At 42.8% G+C, this 15678-nt stretch overlaps 3 protein-coding genes across 3 annotated transcripts in view; 2 read left to right on the forward strand and 1 right to left on the reverse strand.

Annotated features, from left to right (window-relative positions):
• On the reverse strand, positions 1 to 6034 carry LOC308071082 (uncharacterized protein). Its single transcript, XM_080405987.1, has 4 exons — positions 5897 to 6034; positions 4725 to 4740; positions 2632 to 2933; positions 1 to 1342 (listed from the first exon to the last, which is right to left on the reverse strand). The coding sequence occupies exons 3-4, from the start codon at positions 2926 to 2928 to the stop codon at positions 1091 to 1093; spliced, it is 549 nt and encodes a 182-aa protein (XP_080262113.1). The 5' UTR covers positions 2929 to 2933; positions 4725 to 4740; positions 5897 to 6034; the 3' UTR covers positions 1 to 1090.
• The window catches only part of LOC308071079 (protein FAM83D-B-like), a 441583-nt gene that overhangs the window by 323194 nt on the left and 102711 nt on the right, over positions 1 to 15678 (forward strand). The window lies entirely within an intron of this gene.
• Positions 6034 to 15678, forward strand: part of ACTR5 (actin related protein 5) — an 11536-nt gene continuing 1891 nt past the window's right edge. The window contains exons 1-8 of the mRNA XM_080405971.1: positions 6034 to 6847; positions 7671 to 7900; positions 8801 to 8970; positions 9813 to 10030; positions 10377 to 10559; positions 13070 to 13192; positions 13932 to 14071; positions 14960 to 15092. Of these exons, the coding sequence (XP_080262097.1) occupies positions 6464 to 6847; positions 7671 to 7900; positions 8801 to 8970; positions 9813 to 10030; positions 10377 to 10559; positions 13070 to 13192; positions 13932 to 14071; positions 14960 to 15092 (1581 nt within the window). The 5' untranslated portion in view covers positions 6034 to 6463. The remainder of the gene's footprint in view (positions 6848 to 7670; positions 7901 to 8800; positions 8971 to 9812; positions 10031 to 10376; positions 10560 to 13069; positions 13193 to 13931; positions 14072 to 14959; positions 15093 to 15678) is intronic.

Genomic DNA, 15678 nt, shown 5'->3' on the forward strand with positions numbered 1-15678 from the left:
TGTGGACAAACAAGCTTTATTTAAAAGCATCCTGCTCTGGACAAATATTTGGGCATGGGGAGGGAAAGACAAACACAAACAAGGCATGCTGCGGAATTAGTGCAGCCCAGTGTTAACTAGCACACTGAGTGCCCGTGCAAGACTCTGGAGACAAGAGACAGTTACTTCACACGAGGAGCAGAGACAAATGTTTTTCACAATGTGCTCTTCGGGATGAAACTTCCTAATTTGTCTTAATTTTTTTTAAAAAAACCCCACAAAACAGTTTATTGAATGTGTGCATCAATGCCAGGAGCAAGCAGCTGTTCTGTTCATAGCCCAACGACCGGATGAACATTTAGGCCACAAAATTATGGCTCATCCCAGTCCCACCAACCTCCTTGTGGTCCCACCAACTGGTTAAATCAAGCTGTCAGTGAGTGCCTGTTCAGGCTGCAATCTAACCTTTATCAGCCAGGCAGCTGAAAGGCATAACCTCACCAGAAATGAAGGAAATTCTTGCTCAGTATCTACTAAGGGCTTAATTATTTCTTGTTTAAAATCTTGTTTCTAATTAACCTCTTGTTAACTGGAGGTAGGCTTGTTTCATTTGTTAAACCTGAGTGTTGAAATGTTTCCTACTTTGAGAACTGACGAGTTGGACATCAGAAAAGCGCTGACTGCAGTAGGAATAAAATCATCACTGGGCTGTACCACATTTAACCTCCAGTATACACTGCCACCCAGAGTTATTGCCCTGATCTTATTTGTTTGAAATCAAATATTAGTAGGGATGAACAGAGAGTATCACTGGTGCCAGTGTAGTGTTTTTTTCCTTATAAAAAAAGGACTTCACCCCCCCATCAAGTGGAAGAGGAGCAGGGTACACACCCAAGCACTGTGCAAGAGGCTGGGTGCTGTCACCCATTTAATATTTAGCCAGTCGATACTGTTCACTCTGAAAGTAGCTGTAGTGATCTGAGCAAATGTTGACTTAGTCTTGAGTAAGTTTCCTCTTCAGAGAATTAACCTCCCTCTGCAATGCTGCAGTATCCCTCACTGATGCCAAGCGGGATTGCTGCTAATGGTTGTGGGACTACCTGCTTTATTTTCACCCTGAGGTGGTTCTCTGAGCGTCACCATTCTGTTCCAGTTTCTTCCCCAAGACTGAAGCCAACAGCACTCTGCCCTCCAGCCTCAGAGAATCCAGGATTTTCACAACTTTTTCACCCAGCAAAACAAACAGCTGAGCCACGTAGATAATCAGAGAGGATGGCAGCAGTTGAATCTTCAGGACATTAGAGATCTGGAGCAACTGGCAGACAAAGTTCCAGGTGAGAGAAGAAAGCATGGTGCACAACAGCTGGTGAAGAAAAGGAGAAACAGAGCTGTCACGGCAATAATATTTTCAGAAGAGATTACATTTTCAGTAGGATATAAATTATTTGAGACCACAAGTTCTCGTTCCTTCCCTCACCTACCCAACACAATCAGCAAAGTATAGACTCCTACTCAATAAGAGCATTATGTCCTACAAGAGACAAGTTTAAACCCCAGTTCTTCAAACCGCTGTGTTTGAATCAATACTTCCGTATGTGAAGAGCTCTAGGAGAACCAGACGGTAGCCTAGGCAAGTCCAAGCTCATTCTTAGCATTGTTTTTCTAGCCTCTGAACAACAATGAAAAGAAAAGAGAGGGAAAAAAAAAGAAAACAAAAAAAGACTTGGTACGGCCTTGGTGGTTTTAACGATGTCAAAAATACTCTGACTTGAAATATTACTGATTCCATGGCAAAGCTCAGCTTCAGGGTGTGCTAGTCAAACAACTGCAGCAATTTAAGACAACACCAGTCCTTAGCTACTCTAGCCTAACAAACGTTACCGCTCCAGCAAAACTGGTAGAAGTAAATGTGAGCGAGTACCTCGGTTGCTGCAATTCAAAAATCCCAGCAATGTAAATGGGTAGACAGGACTGTGAATAGTGACAGTGGAGGCACAGGGCAGCTTTCCCTTCTGAGCCCCTTCTGCAAAGGAACATATAGTCAAGGCACAGGGAAAGAGAAGACACACAGGACACTAAGCTCTTCCACTGCTTCAAATATATCTTTTGGGATTAGTATAAAGCCTAAGAGGATTGGGACAGCCATGTTTGCAAAAAGACTTCTGGCTTCAGCTCTTATTAAGCAAGTGAAATGTATCTAATTTTTAGTCACATACTCCACTGTAAGAAACCTGAAGTAGCTTTTAAAAATACATAAGATCAGCCATACATAACAGGAGAGTTTCTATATACAGTTGAGGTAAATATCCTAGAGGAACAGGTAGCAATAGCCACTGCTGCAAACACAGTTCTCAAGGACTTTAAAAAAGCATATACATACATGTAAATATACACACACACACACATATTTATACAGTACACACATATGATAGTTACTCTGCACAATTTTGTTACGTTTACCTCATCTACAACAGGAGTCATTCCAAATAGGGAAGATGGAAAAAAGTCTCACTAGTCATTAACCAAGCAGGAACCAATCTTGCAGCTTTCCCTTACTCAAGAGGCTGGGGAATCAGGCAGAGGTGAACGAAAATAAGAGCTGAGGCACAAAGCAGCAGATATGTAAAGAGGTAGTCTAGGTGTGCTACTCACCATCATGATGTTACAGCAATTGCTCTTCTCAACAGAGGAATACCTTACATTCTGGCTCTGTGACCAGCTGTCTGAGATTACAGCAAAAAGACTCTGCTTTTGGCTTTTTGGATTTGAACTCAGATAAGCAGGCTTGGGCCTCAGTTTTTCCACAGATCCACTAGATTGTGTCTCCTCTTGCATTTCTGTACTGGATGTGTCATTCTGGCTTTCTTCCTCTGTTGGTTCGTTCTCAGATTTAGAGTCTGAATCAGGCTCATCAGAAGATTGTTTCTTTATTTCTTCTGCATTGGGCATCTGCGCTAGAAATAAGTTAAAAAATAACATGTAAAATACCCATACATGACCTTTTCTTCCTAGCTGCAAACTCTGCGTGTTCCACCTAGGGGGTAGGCAAGGCTCTTCTGAATCTTTTTCAGTTGAAATAAAGGATTTCCACAATGAAGCAGGCAATAAGAGGCCTATACAAGTTTTGATTTTAACCAATTAGCTCTTAATCAGCAACTATATTAAAAGAAGAGCTGAAGGGTGGGTCATTTCTTACTTATGCCTGCTGTAAACTAGCATAAAGTACGTAGATGTCACTGAATTATTTAGAAAGTTACTATAGTGAGCACTGATTCATTTTTCTCTTTTTAAAGGAATTGAGAAATTTAATGTTCTAATCTTGTGAACACACTAGTATGTAAAAAAAATTAGTCTTATGAAAATGGAAATTGGAGCGGTTGTGGATTGGAGGTCTGGTGCTAATAACAGTTATTGTAGGACAAGAAATTGTGAAGGTAAATGCAGTAGGCATACCTTGAAAGTCTTGTTCAAAGCATCAAAAATTCCAGAGTTACTTTATCCCTGCAAAAGGCTGACACTCAACTGAAGTGTCACTATGTAGCACAGCTACCTTCTGCTTGTGCAAAATGGGTATTTTAGTCTGCTTTACAGACACCAGCTTAAGTCATGCCTATGTCACTCAGAGTAGCTTGTACAACTGTCACAACCTCTCATAACCCACACATTTTAATGACTGTGTTCAGTTACCCACAGAAATGCAATTGAGTCTGTCTTCCCTCCGTATATGTCACTACTGAAGCAGAGTGTATGGAGGGAAGATGCTTTCCTACTGAAGCAAGCAGAGGCTGTTATGAGTTGTGCACAAACATGCAAAGTGGGAGCTGATGGTACAAAATCCAGTGCACATATACACGCAGGGCAGGAAAGAAGGGAGGAGTACAAGCCTTCGCTGTGGTGAGTGCCTCCTGTCCCTCTGCTGTCTGTGGTTATTGTCTCATTGTTGCTGTTCCTATGGGATGTATTATGGGACTGGCTACCACGTTATTAAGTAAGAACAGAGGGCATAGAAGTAAAAGTTTTCTTATTTTCCTTCCTAAAGCTGTTGTGCAATGGCAGAATCACTGCTTTTGGCCTTATAATTGATTCCTCAGCTGGGATTGCTTATGCTCCAGCATTAGAGCAGACTAGCAAGGTTTTAGTGTCATGAGTACATCAACAAGCCTATTATTGGCCTAAACCAAAGCCTGTTATCAGTCACTGACATGTTAAAAATAAGAATCAGTGATGGATTGGAAAGGGGCACAAAACACGCAAATAAATGAAAACGCATGTCCTGTTCCCTCCAAAAATTTTCTATTGGCCTCAGCATTGATAAAATGATCCCTTAACAGCTCCTCCAGTAACACCCCCACCCCCTAGGAAAAGACAAGTGTAAGAGAACTGTAATGCTAGAGGCTGAAAGTGTTCAAAATTAGAGGGTTGGACTTGCTCTCTGGGCGATCTTTTTACAGAAATTTACAAAAATTACTTGTCTCTTGCCTTTCTTAAATTATCTATCAGAGAAAGGGAGAGGGTAAGGCAGAACAGCAGGCAGCAGCCTGTCATCTTATAAGCATTTTCAACAGAAAAGCATAATAATTTGGGTCAGGTTTTCCACATGCCACCAACAGTACTAAAACACCCTTTAGTTTCCTTCTGTGACAAGTAATGTTAGACTAAAAATAGCTAGCAGAGTACTTTCAAGATAAGCTAATAGACAAAGCCTTTATGCAGGAGCATTTTATCTGATCAGCTGCAGAACTTACCTTCATTAAGCAGAAGCTGTAACCAGATAATAATCACGATCAACAGCATTACAAATGGCAAACAAAACCAGAAGAAAAGAAGAGGAAAGGTCAGTTCATTCACCAAAGGAACCAGAGGATACCTCATTGCTTGCTTCAGGTTACACCAAGTTTAGTGCAGCTTGCCTGCTCCGCTTTTCTAACTACCTTTTAATAACTCTTATTGCATCACTGTTAATCACAAGAGGGCGGCTGATGCATAGCATGGCTAGCAAAAGGGACAGCCCTCCTCTATGCAGGGAGGGGCTAATAAGGATTAGAAAAGCGATAAAAACAACTGAGAAAACATCTGATTTGATTGTCCTTCCTTTGCCTGCTACTTAAAGGATAAATACAAGTTAGGAAGCTTTCAAGGTTTATGTTAAAAAAATAAAGGTATGTTTATGTCTTGAGATAGGGAGAGGTAACCAAGCCACTTTAAAGCTGGGTAGCCAGGGTTGCTTTTGAGAAATCAATAGAACAGGATCAACCCTGCAGAGATGTGTAGAGGATGACTAGCTAAAAATTACTTCTCCCAGGCTCTCTGATTTGACATGGAGCACAAATATGTCCCATATTAATCTAGACTCTATTTTTAGCCTACTCTCTCTGTTTCTATCTACTAGTTCATCCATTAAGAAAATAAACCTTTGTATTTTAATTGCCTTTCTATCTCACTTCCCTCCAAGAATGGCAAGCTAGCATGTTTCACAGGGTATGTGTCTATAAACATATTGCTTAATAGCAAACATGTTCAGTAGTGATCAAAGTAAGAAGAGATATGTGACTTTGTAATTTGATATTCACCACACACAGTTTTTCTCCTTCAATAAAATAAAACCATTATCTATCACTTACCTCACAGGGGGTTGTTTGACTAAATTAATTGTTTGTAGCTCTCTGTAAACCTTAGAAGAGAACAGCTATGTAAGTGCACATTATGAATGATTGCATGCATTTAATATTCTCACTTGTGTGCATGTGTTTGTTTTTACGTAGTAACAGCCCCTTGAAATGAGCCTTTTAATCCCAAGATCTAAATGAACTTTGCAAATTCTTATTAATTCATGTTAATCACACCCCTGTGTGATAAAAGAAAGCTATTATCCCTACTTTGTGCATTGGGTAAACAAGTGAGAAAAGCCATTAATGACCTGAACTTCAAGGATGCTAAATATGTGCAGTCCCCGTGCCACACGGCGGAGGCTGCAGGTTGGTGGCACTTCTGAAAATGCAGCTGCTGGGGGTTTGTCTGCAAATGCAGCGGCGAGGCGCAGGGTCCCGAAGCTGGGGTCCCTTCGGCTTTAGAGGCGAAGTGTTTCTCATGGACATGTCACTGGCCCCCCACCGGGCCCGGCCGCCCCTGCAGCCCCCCCGCCTGCGGGCCCGCTGCCCGGGGCAGGCCGCGGAGCAGGAGCCTCCGGGACGAGGCGGGGGCGGCCCCCCACGGCCGGCAGCCTGTGACGGGCAGGGAGCTGCGCACGCTGAGGGGGGCTCGGGGAAGGGTCTCCCGTGGGCTTCCCGTCGTCCCCCCGCAGGTCACAGACACCGGGGGGCTCCCGGCTCCAGACTTAACTCGGGAGTGCCAGCGGGTGTCCCGGAAACGGGAGCCGGGGGGTACTGCACCCCGCTCCGCCGTTTCTCCGAGGGCCGCCGCCGCCTTGCCCGGAACGCGTGTGGCTGCCCGCGTTCCCGGCCGGAGGGAGCCGCGAGGGCACAAAATGGCGGCGGCCTCGCGGGTGTTCGCGTTCCGCGACGCGCGGTGGGCGCCGGACCCGGTGCTGGAGCCCAGCGCGGCCGTGCGGACGCCGCAGCCGGTGCCGCTGGTGATCGATAACGGCTCCTTCCAGACACGGGCGGGCTGGGCCTCCGCCGACCCCGCCGTCCCCGCCGAGCCCCTGCTGCGGTTCCGCTCGCTGGCGGCGCGAAGTCGCGGGGCCCGCGGCGGGGCCGGGGCCGAGACCCAGGTGGGCAACGACCTGGGGAGCCCCGAGCCCCTGCGCTGGCTGCTCCGCTCGCCCTTCGACCGCAACGTGCCCGTCCAGCTGGAGCTGCAGGAGCTGCTCCTCGACCACGTCTTCCAGCGCCTCGGCGTCGCCTCGCAGGTACGGCCGGGGGGAGCGGGGGGCGCCGGCCCGGGGGAGGTTGTGCCTGGGTGGGCGGTGGGAACGGGGCTCCGGCATCGCCCCTGGCTGACCCAGGACGCTGCGGTGTTGGCCCGCTCCTGGCAGAGGCGGCCGGGGTGGCTGGGCCCTCAGCCCTGGCGAGCCCGGCCGGGGCAGGCGCTCCCAGGGGTGTCTTCTGAGCCCCACTGTTCTCTTAGTTTCTTCATGGTTTTGTAGTAAAATGAAGGGATACAGCTGTAGGGTGAAAGGTTTGGACTGCAGTGTCTTGTCAGGCTGTGGCCAAGAACCAGCACCCAGGATCAGTTTTTGAGGATGTTAAACGTTACTAGTTCTGTGTAGCGCTCGTAGTAGTGGTGCTTGTTGTCTACTTGGTTTGTATACACTGCCGAGTTGAGAGTTGCTCCTCAGACCATGAAGCTTCTTGCCTGTGTGACACCAGTCTGAAAGCTCTACCTAGTGCTGAATTAAACTTCCACCAGTTTTCAGTCACACTCACCTCACTGCTTAGATTTTGGTTACTTGGATTTTTGATAATTTGTATATGCGTTTAAAGATCTATTCTCTTCTACCCTTAGGAGTTTGGGGTTTTTTTTTTTCTGAATTAACACTGGAAGCCTTGCTGTAGACAAGACTTTGTTGTCTACGCCCTTAAGCACTAGACATAACTTATGTGATTAATAGCCTGCGCATAAAGTGCTTTCTCATTGCTGTTTTGGAGGAGTTCTTGCTGGTATTCAAAAGAAGCAGCAAGGATAAGTATCCCTGGATTTTTCCCTCATACCTTTTCTCTTGTCTCTTACAGGGTTGTGTTGATCATCCAATCGTTTTGACAGAAGCAGTGTGCAATCCTCTGTATTCAAGACAAATGATGTCGGAGCTCCTCTTTGAATGTTATCAAGTGCCAAAGGTGTCCTATGGCGTAGATAGCTTGTACAGTTTTTACCGCAACAGGAGGCAGAACTGGCCCTGCAGTGGTTTGGTAATATCTTCAGGTTATCAGTGTACGCATATTTTACCAGTCTTGGAAGGCAGGTGAGTTTTTGGTGTCTTAAGTACAGTGCAGCCTCCCTTTGTCAGTCATTGACTTTTTAAGAGATGCAAACACCCGTTCCTCTAGCATTAAGTATTCCAGCTCCTACAGTATAAGCTCTTATCAGGTCTTAATTTATACCGACAAGTTAAAACTAGGTCTGCAAATTTTGTTAAGTTCTGTTGAATTTTGAATTGAAGAAGCAGTGCTGTCCTTTTTAGTCACTGTTCGTGCATAGATCTATACTTTCAAAAGTCAAAGGGGATATCTGCCCCAAGTAGGATCAGGCATTAAAAAACATATGTTAGGTTTTAAAGCAGCTTTGGGATAAAAGAAAGTAGTCTGTGAGATTTCTGCAAGTTCTTGAAGCTTTCACAATTTTGGTTATGCTGCTATGTTGCTCTACTTTTTTTTAAAAAAAAACCACACCTTTTTTTAATCTCTCCCCCCCTGTCCCCTTTTTCTTTAGTCCTCACTGCAGGCAAAGGCTTTGTTAGATTTGGTAAACATCTCAAATTGTCAAGGGTTACACCTGGCCAACTGTGAGATGTTACAAAGGTGAAAGGAACTACTTCTAGCTCCACTGACCCTCACTGCCCTTTCTAAAATAGAACATTTCCTTGCTGTAGCCAAAATTATTTGATGTCTGTGTTTTTTTGGAAGCAGAACAGAGCGTTTTAGAAAGTGTCTACAGTAAACAAAGCAGTGATTATGCTTGTTGCCTGAGAGAAGCAGGTGTGTTAGATTCTCTGGTAACTGAATCTTGAAATACTTATCTGTGGATATTTGTCTGTCTACTTGACCATATTAGAAATTAAATAATATTTGGGAAAGTAGGAGGTCTGTTTGGGGCTGAACTTGTGGATCTCTCCAGCCTCAGTTGTGCCTCTTTGGGTTTTCAGGTTAGATGCTAAAAACTGCAAACGTATTAATCTTGGAGGGTGTCAAGCAGCTGTGTATCTCCAACGCCTCCTTCAGCTGAAATACCCAGGACATTTTGCTGCCATCACTCTCAGCCGCATGGAGGAAATACTGCACGAGCATAGCTACATTGCAGAGGACTATATAGATGGTAAAACCAGCTGTAATTTACCACTAGATAGTGTTCATCCAAACTTAGTTTTGTTGTCTATATCCCTTGTTCTCAAGCTGGCTGGGATTCTGGCAGAAATACTCTTACTGCTATTTTACTTTCTTTGTAGCTGTCTTTCTGATAATCTGCCTCGTGGGAAATGCTTGACAGCAGTTTTGAATTTACATTAAGATAGAAACAAAATTAAATTACAAAAAAAAATCTGATTAGTTCAAATCTCTCTGTGAATAAATATGTGAGTTATGGCAGAGGAAAAGAATTTTAAATTAGTTTATTTTGTTAGTTACTTTATACTTCCACAAAACATTAAATTGATTAGGACGATTTCTGCATCTGGCTATGTTTCTTATCTGCTTTAAGGTTTCCAGAATTGCAGAGGACACTTCTCATGACTTTTTGTGGATTAAAAAAGTTTTAAAATTTCCATGGTGTCATTAAGTAGTGGCCAAAAAGTGTTTTCTTAAATTTGTCACTTATGAAAGAGCTTGCAGGAGTCCTTAGAAATGCATGAGAATTCTCCCTTACCTTGGGAAGACAGAAGGGACATTAGTGTGTGCTTCCCACTTCTTAATACTTTGTGTTTCCTTCATGCTGGAGATCAGAGCACTAAGAACTGAACCGTGTGCACTGAGCATGTGATGGGAAGGTAGTGCTCTGAGGGGGTGGTGAAATATGGGGGCAGCTGCCGAGAGGTGACAGAATCCCAGCCTGGACTGGTGTTGCTTTTTCTTCTAAGTCTGAATTTGGCGTGGAAAGCATACAACATACAAATCATCATTTTCAGCCTGGCAAAATAATTATTTTGCTTTCAAAACATTTAGAGCTACAGAAGTGGCGGTCTCCAGAGTACTATGAGAACAACGTGCACAAGATGCAGCTGCCTTTCTCTAACAAACTGCTGGGAAGCACACTGACATCAGAGGAAAAGCAGGAGAGGCGTCAGCAGCAATTACGTCGACTTCAAGAACTCAATGCACGTCGTCGAGAAGAGAAGCTGCAACTTGACCAAGAGAGGCTGGACAGGTTACTATATGTGCAGGTAACCAAGGCAAAGTTTTCTGTGTGATCTTTTGGGAGGAGGGCAGGCTGCCTTTGCAGCTTTATGAGAAGGTCATACATCTCTGTAAAGGAGCTATGACTGTCCTGTGTATTTTCTGATAGGAGCTTTTTAAGGTTACTTGCAAGATAAAAAGGAGAGATTGTTAATGTAGCAGTTGCTTTCAGGTTCTGAACAGTACTACTTTTGAGAAATATTTTGAATGCTGCCAAAGCATGCACATCATAGTATCTAGTAATGATGAAGGCAAAGGGTCTGTAAGCATGCAGTTGACAGATAGTTGATTACCCTGTGCTGCTCATTACAGCTAACTCTGATCTGTCTGTAGGAACTCTTAGAGGATGGTCAAATGGATCAATTCCACAAAGCTTTGGTGGAGCTGAACATGGACTCTGCAGAAGAACTTCAGTCCTATATCAGCAAATTGAGTTCGTCTGTTGAACAGACGAAGCAGAAAATCCTACAGGCGGAAGTCAATATTGAAGTAGATGTTGTGGACAGCAAGCCAGAGGTATAATATTTTCACCAAGTTAATCCTTTTCTTTTTTCAGAGAGAATTAAGTTTCTATGCTTGGAAATGAGCCCTTTCAGACTTTTATTGAACTAAGCTTTTCCTTTAACACACTGCAACTTCTTGCTAATTTAGCAACTGCCTCTCTCTTATCCAGCTTTCCTGTGCAGCTACAGAAAATGACAGCTTTGATTGTATAGAGTATGCCTGAAATCAGTAACCCTTCGTCTGCTGTTGTGCACTGTAGTTGTAGTTATATAAAATCAGTAAGTTTCCTTAAAAATTTCTTGCCCATCTTTAAGAAGTTGGAGAAAAAAGAAAATAGCTGTAATGGGTCAGAGAAGGTATCACTAAAGATACCACTGCTTCCCTTTGTACTTAATTGTGGGCACATGTGGTGCCAGCCGCTGTCCTTATTTAAGGTTGACTTGCTCAGAAGTTCTAAATGCAGCAGGTAACATAATGGTTGTGTTCATACTTTAAACCAACCTTTAACTCTGCTTTTTGCACTAATTTTGGTGAAGTGGACCTGGTATGTGAAAAAGACTTTTTTTTTTTTCAGTGCCTGCAATTAAATGGCATGAAGTCTTATGTACTTAAGCCTCAAGTGATTATAATCCTAAAACAACCATCCTTAAACATCAGTAGCCTTCTATTAAAGATATAAAAGAACCTATCAATCTTTTTGTTAAAAACAGTATTTGTTTCCCTTTCTGTTCTCCCCTTTCCAGTGCAGAGAACTTTATGTAAACAACTAGCCCTTTGCCTTCATTCTGGCTACCTTTTTTTTTTTGGTGCAATTAAGCAGCATGTCCTATTTTTGTTTACTTAACAATAAAATAAAAGCAATGTTTGGTACACTTGGTTTTTGGAGCAGTCTTGAAGACAAGAAGCTTATTTGTCTGCTTTGCCAGACTAATACAGGCCCAGCACATATCAGCTGCTTCTAAGAGATAGTCTAAAGCTGTTCATGCATTTACTTGTAATTGCCTTTCTTATAGGTTACATAGAGCATTTTTACTTATATCTGTCTTTGCTCAGGAAAAGGTAGAGAGAAAAACAGAAAATTAATGCATAGAGGAGAATCTTTTAGAGAACTTGAGTTGTAACGAGAACTAGCAGGTGAACCGGTATCTTCTAGGTGTTTATTTTGCTTATTCTTGTCAGTAAAGCTTGTGTAAGAATCAGGATGACTGTGTTTGAGTGAAATTGAGGTGGATGATGGGTTTACCGTTGTGGTAAAGAATCATTCTACCTTCTGTCAAAAGAAATTGTTCTAGAAAAAGATAATTGAAATACTATCGCCGCCTTGTAATTTTGTTCAGTGGTTCTGCCTCTGTTCCAGCACGTCTGTCTTCGATCCCACTCTCCTTTACCAGGTGTAGTCTCAGACCTTGGAACAAATCTGCAAACCTTGTTTGGTCTGTGCTCTGTGAGAGCACCTACCATTATCACCAAATCCATTTGTGAAGATAGGCCATCCCCCTGTGGCTGTGTAAAGCACTCTAAAAGATAATTATGTTGTCTTAGGGTCTGTGCCAAGTCTTCAGCTGAGTCCTATGTTTCTTTCTGTTGCTGTTTTTGTTGGGTGGTGTGGGGTTTTTTAAGACATCAAAAGAAATTGATTTAAGCCTTAAGTGTTGGAGAAAACGCCAGGTGTCTGTTGTTTGTTTTTTGTAACAATGTAACTGCTTGAAGTTCAGTTTGAGCAATTGCTTGGGTTTTAAATGGATATAAGCTAGATAGTTTGTTTGAATTAGCTTAATCTCCTTGTATTGCTTTTAGACATTGCAACAAATGTATCAAGGTTAAAATAACAACAAAATCCCAAAGGTAACATTGTAACACAAAATTAAAGGCGATCATTAAAAAGCTGCTTCTGTTTCACAACAGTGAAGTACTGTAGGATTCTGAGTGAGCTTTTTGCTAGAAAGGAGCTTTGGGAGCACCTTCACATCTGTGTGAAATACAAGGGCTTTTGGTATATCCTGTGTGCAAATGCTAGGTGGTTGAAACTGTCAAAAATTGTGTGGTGGCTTTGTAGCTAGCAAATATTTGTTTTCCAGTCCCACACAAGCAAGGCAGGGAATTTAATGGTAATTACAGAGCATTTAGAGGTGCTGGGAGTGCACCAAGTTTTAACCAATTTAAAAAGCTATTTTAATATGTTTTAGTATGCTGTGTTTAGGACATGGCTGGCTGGGATCTTGGCAGTCAGCCTGCTGACTAAGGCCTTAATTTCTGAGCTGGCATTGCAATAAATTTATTGAAAGTATTTGGGGTTTATGCTTTGAGTGAATATCTATCTTAATTTCTGTTTTCTGGGTTGTTCACCATTTTGACTTCTGTTGCCAGTGCTGGAGAACAGCATATTTGGTTTCAGGCATGTTTAAAACTGAGGTTTGAGGAAATGAGTGTTGAATTTTCCAAATGTGTCACCAGAATTGAAGTCATATGTGTGCCTAGCACACCTGAGCTAACCTACCACAATATGCCTTCTCTGTTTCCAGACTCCCGATTTGGATCCATTAGGCAGTGAACAGTCACTGGAGGATGTGGAAAGTATTAATGAGTTTGAACCTTTATTTGCTGAGGAACAGCCCGAAGCTGAGAAGCCTGTTGCTGCAGTGCAGGTTTGATTTCTGTATCTACACCTAGTGCCAGAGGTTGCTGCTTCCTGGTTGTCCAGCTAGTCTGCTAACATTTCTCCAAATACAAACATTCTTTGCCTGCTTTTGGAAGAGCTGCTTAAACCATTTGAACAGGACATGAAGAGAAGAGAGGTCCTTGCAATCTTACTGATGGTTTAGAACAGGGGTCCTCAAACTATGGCCCGTGGGCCGGATACGGCCCCCCAGGGTCCTCAGTCTGGCCCCCGGTATTTACAGTAACCGCCACCCCCCCCCTGCTGGGGGTTGGGGAGGGAAACCAAGCAGCCGCAGATACCTGACTTCCTGCCACTTAATCCGTGTGCTGGACCCCTGTTTAAAAAGTTTGAGGACCCCTGGTTTAGAACATGAATACACCTGCTTGGCTCACTCTGCAGGCAGTGCCTGTTGTAGCAGTACCGTGTTATTAGGGGGAAAAAAGTTCCGCTCAGGTTTTTTTCTGTGAGCCTAATATTGCATCCCAGTGGACACAGGTTTCAACTTGTGAGGTTGAGCCTTAGAATTGAGCGTCATGAAAGAGAAAAAAGTATAGGAAAAGTCTAGCTTCCTTGGCCTTCTGGAGCCCTTTACAGCATGGCCCTTTATCTGTGGAAGCATTAAAGTCTGTTTTTTGTACAGAATTGTTTGGAAACTTTGCTTGTTCTAGAATATTACTGTTCTTTAATGTAACTTCTCACTACTACTCAATCTCATCTTTTCAAAGCCTGTGTTTAACCTGGCAGAGTATCACCAGCTTTTCCTTGGCACTGAAAGAATCAGGGCTCCAGAGATTGTCTTCCAGCCCTCTCTGATAGGAGAAGACCAGGCTGGTATAGCAGAAACCATGCAATATGTCCTTGAGAGGTGAGTTTACAAGGCTACTTGGCATTTACTTCAAACAAGCTAGTCTTGTTTTGATACCAGCTTTCGCAATACTGGTTACTTAATAATTTGAGAAAATACATTTGAATAGTTCTTTTTGGTGGGGTTGAGCATTGCAGTTTAGACATGCCTTCCTGTTCTGAAAACCACGTGTAACTCTGCTTGTCTGAAGTCACTGGTCTCCAAACTTTTTGATCAATTATCCCATCAGTGAAACATTTTTGAGCACACATCTTCAATATATCTATAAAATACATACAACTACTAATGAACCAATGTTATGTACATTTTAAAACATACACAAAAAATAGAAATTAAAAAAATGAGAAAAAGGTGAAATACTTTTTATACTTTTTGTACCATTAATAAATAAATATTCTTCCTGCACCCCAGTGGATTGTCTTGCAGACACCCCAATTTGGAGACTCCTGGTCCAGCTTGTTACAGAGGAAAACAAGAAATCCTTGTAAATACCCATTCTGTGAAACAATGAGCTGGCAGTCTCTGTTTTTGCAAGACCAAAATCAGAGGTGACATTTTTAAGTTATGATACAGGCATGCTTGCTGGACAACTAATTCCAGACAACTTAGAATTGGCAAGATGTCACCCCTGAACTGTATCAACATACGAGATTGCGTTTTCTGAAATGTAAGAATTCCAGCTCTACTGAGCTGTTGATTTAGAGGGCTTTAAGGATTTTCTTCTGCCACCCCTGAATTTCCAGAAAACAGATGAATGCAGGTTTTCATGCTAGAGAGGTGAAGGAAGTTTCTCAAAGTGAATCCTGAAGACAAGTATTACCCATAGTTCTTCAGCTCATAGAAGAGCTGTCCTTGAGGAAGACTGAAGCTGGTTTTTGTTCCTTGTAGGTATCCAAAGGAACAACAAACTATTCTTGTCCAGAATGTTTTTCTCACTGGTGGAAATACAATGTACCCTGGACTGAAAGCCAGGGTCCAGAAGGAACTCCTTGAAATGAGGCCGTTTCAGTCATCTTTTCAGGTACCTGTATTGACATGATGTGTGCATGAACAGCCTGTTCATCTGTGTTCAAAAGTATTTCGGGTTGGGAGAGGTGCAGAGCAGGTGTACTTAAAACATGAGAATGGAGATGTGTTTCATGACATGACATGAAGTTAAGCGAAGATACAGTTGCTTTTTCTGAGGACATTAGAAAGAGTAGGGTGGATGCCTTGGAAAAGGAAAACCTGCTTCAGCTGAAGGATCATACACAAGTATGTTTGGCTGGAAATTTGCAGATTGCTTAGGATTGGGACAGTTACTGTGTGGAACAAGTGACCTTTGTTAGGAGTAGTTGCTGGGAGAAACTGTGCTTCAAAACTACGTTACATGTTCAGTTCATTACATGTAATGGTTGGCTGAGACAGCAGCAAGAGAGATTCAGTGAGTATCTTGCAAACCTGTGATCCTTTGCAACTCTTTTTAGTTGCAAGCACAGTACAAGCTGGGGAAGTCCCAGAGTTTGTAATGTGTTTTGTAAGGAGACTTTCAGGAGTGTCTCCCTTGCTGTTCTTAGACCACTGTGTCTCTTCAAATCTACAATCTTGCACATTAGTGCAGATATGAT

Source organism: Falco punctatus (assembly GCF_963210335.1).
Source record: "Falco punctatus genome assembly, chromosome: 10".
In the NCBI taxonomy this organism is placed as follows: domain Eukaryota; kingdom Metazoa; phylum Chordata; class Aves; order Falconiformes; family Falconidae; genus Falco; species Falco punctatus.

Bases quoted from the DNA above. Each gene is read 5' to 3' on its own strand.
- LOC308071082 (XM_080405987.1), bottom strand. From the start codon at position 2,928: ATGCCCAATGCAGAAGAAATAAAGAAACAATCTTCTGATGAGCCTGAT. The intron at 1,343-2,631 runs GTGAGTAGCACA...TTTCTTCACCAG, and splicing joins ATTGCTGTAACATCATGATG to CTGTTGTGCACCATGCTTTC.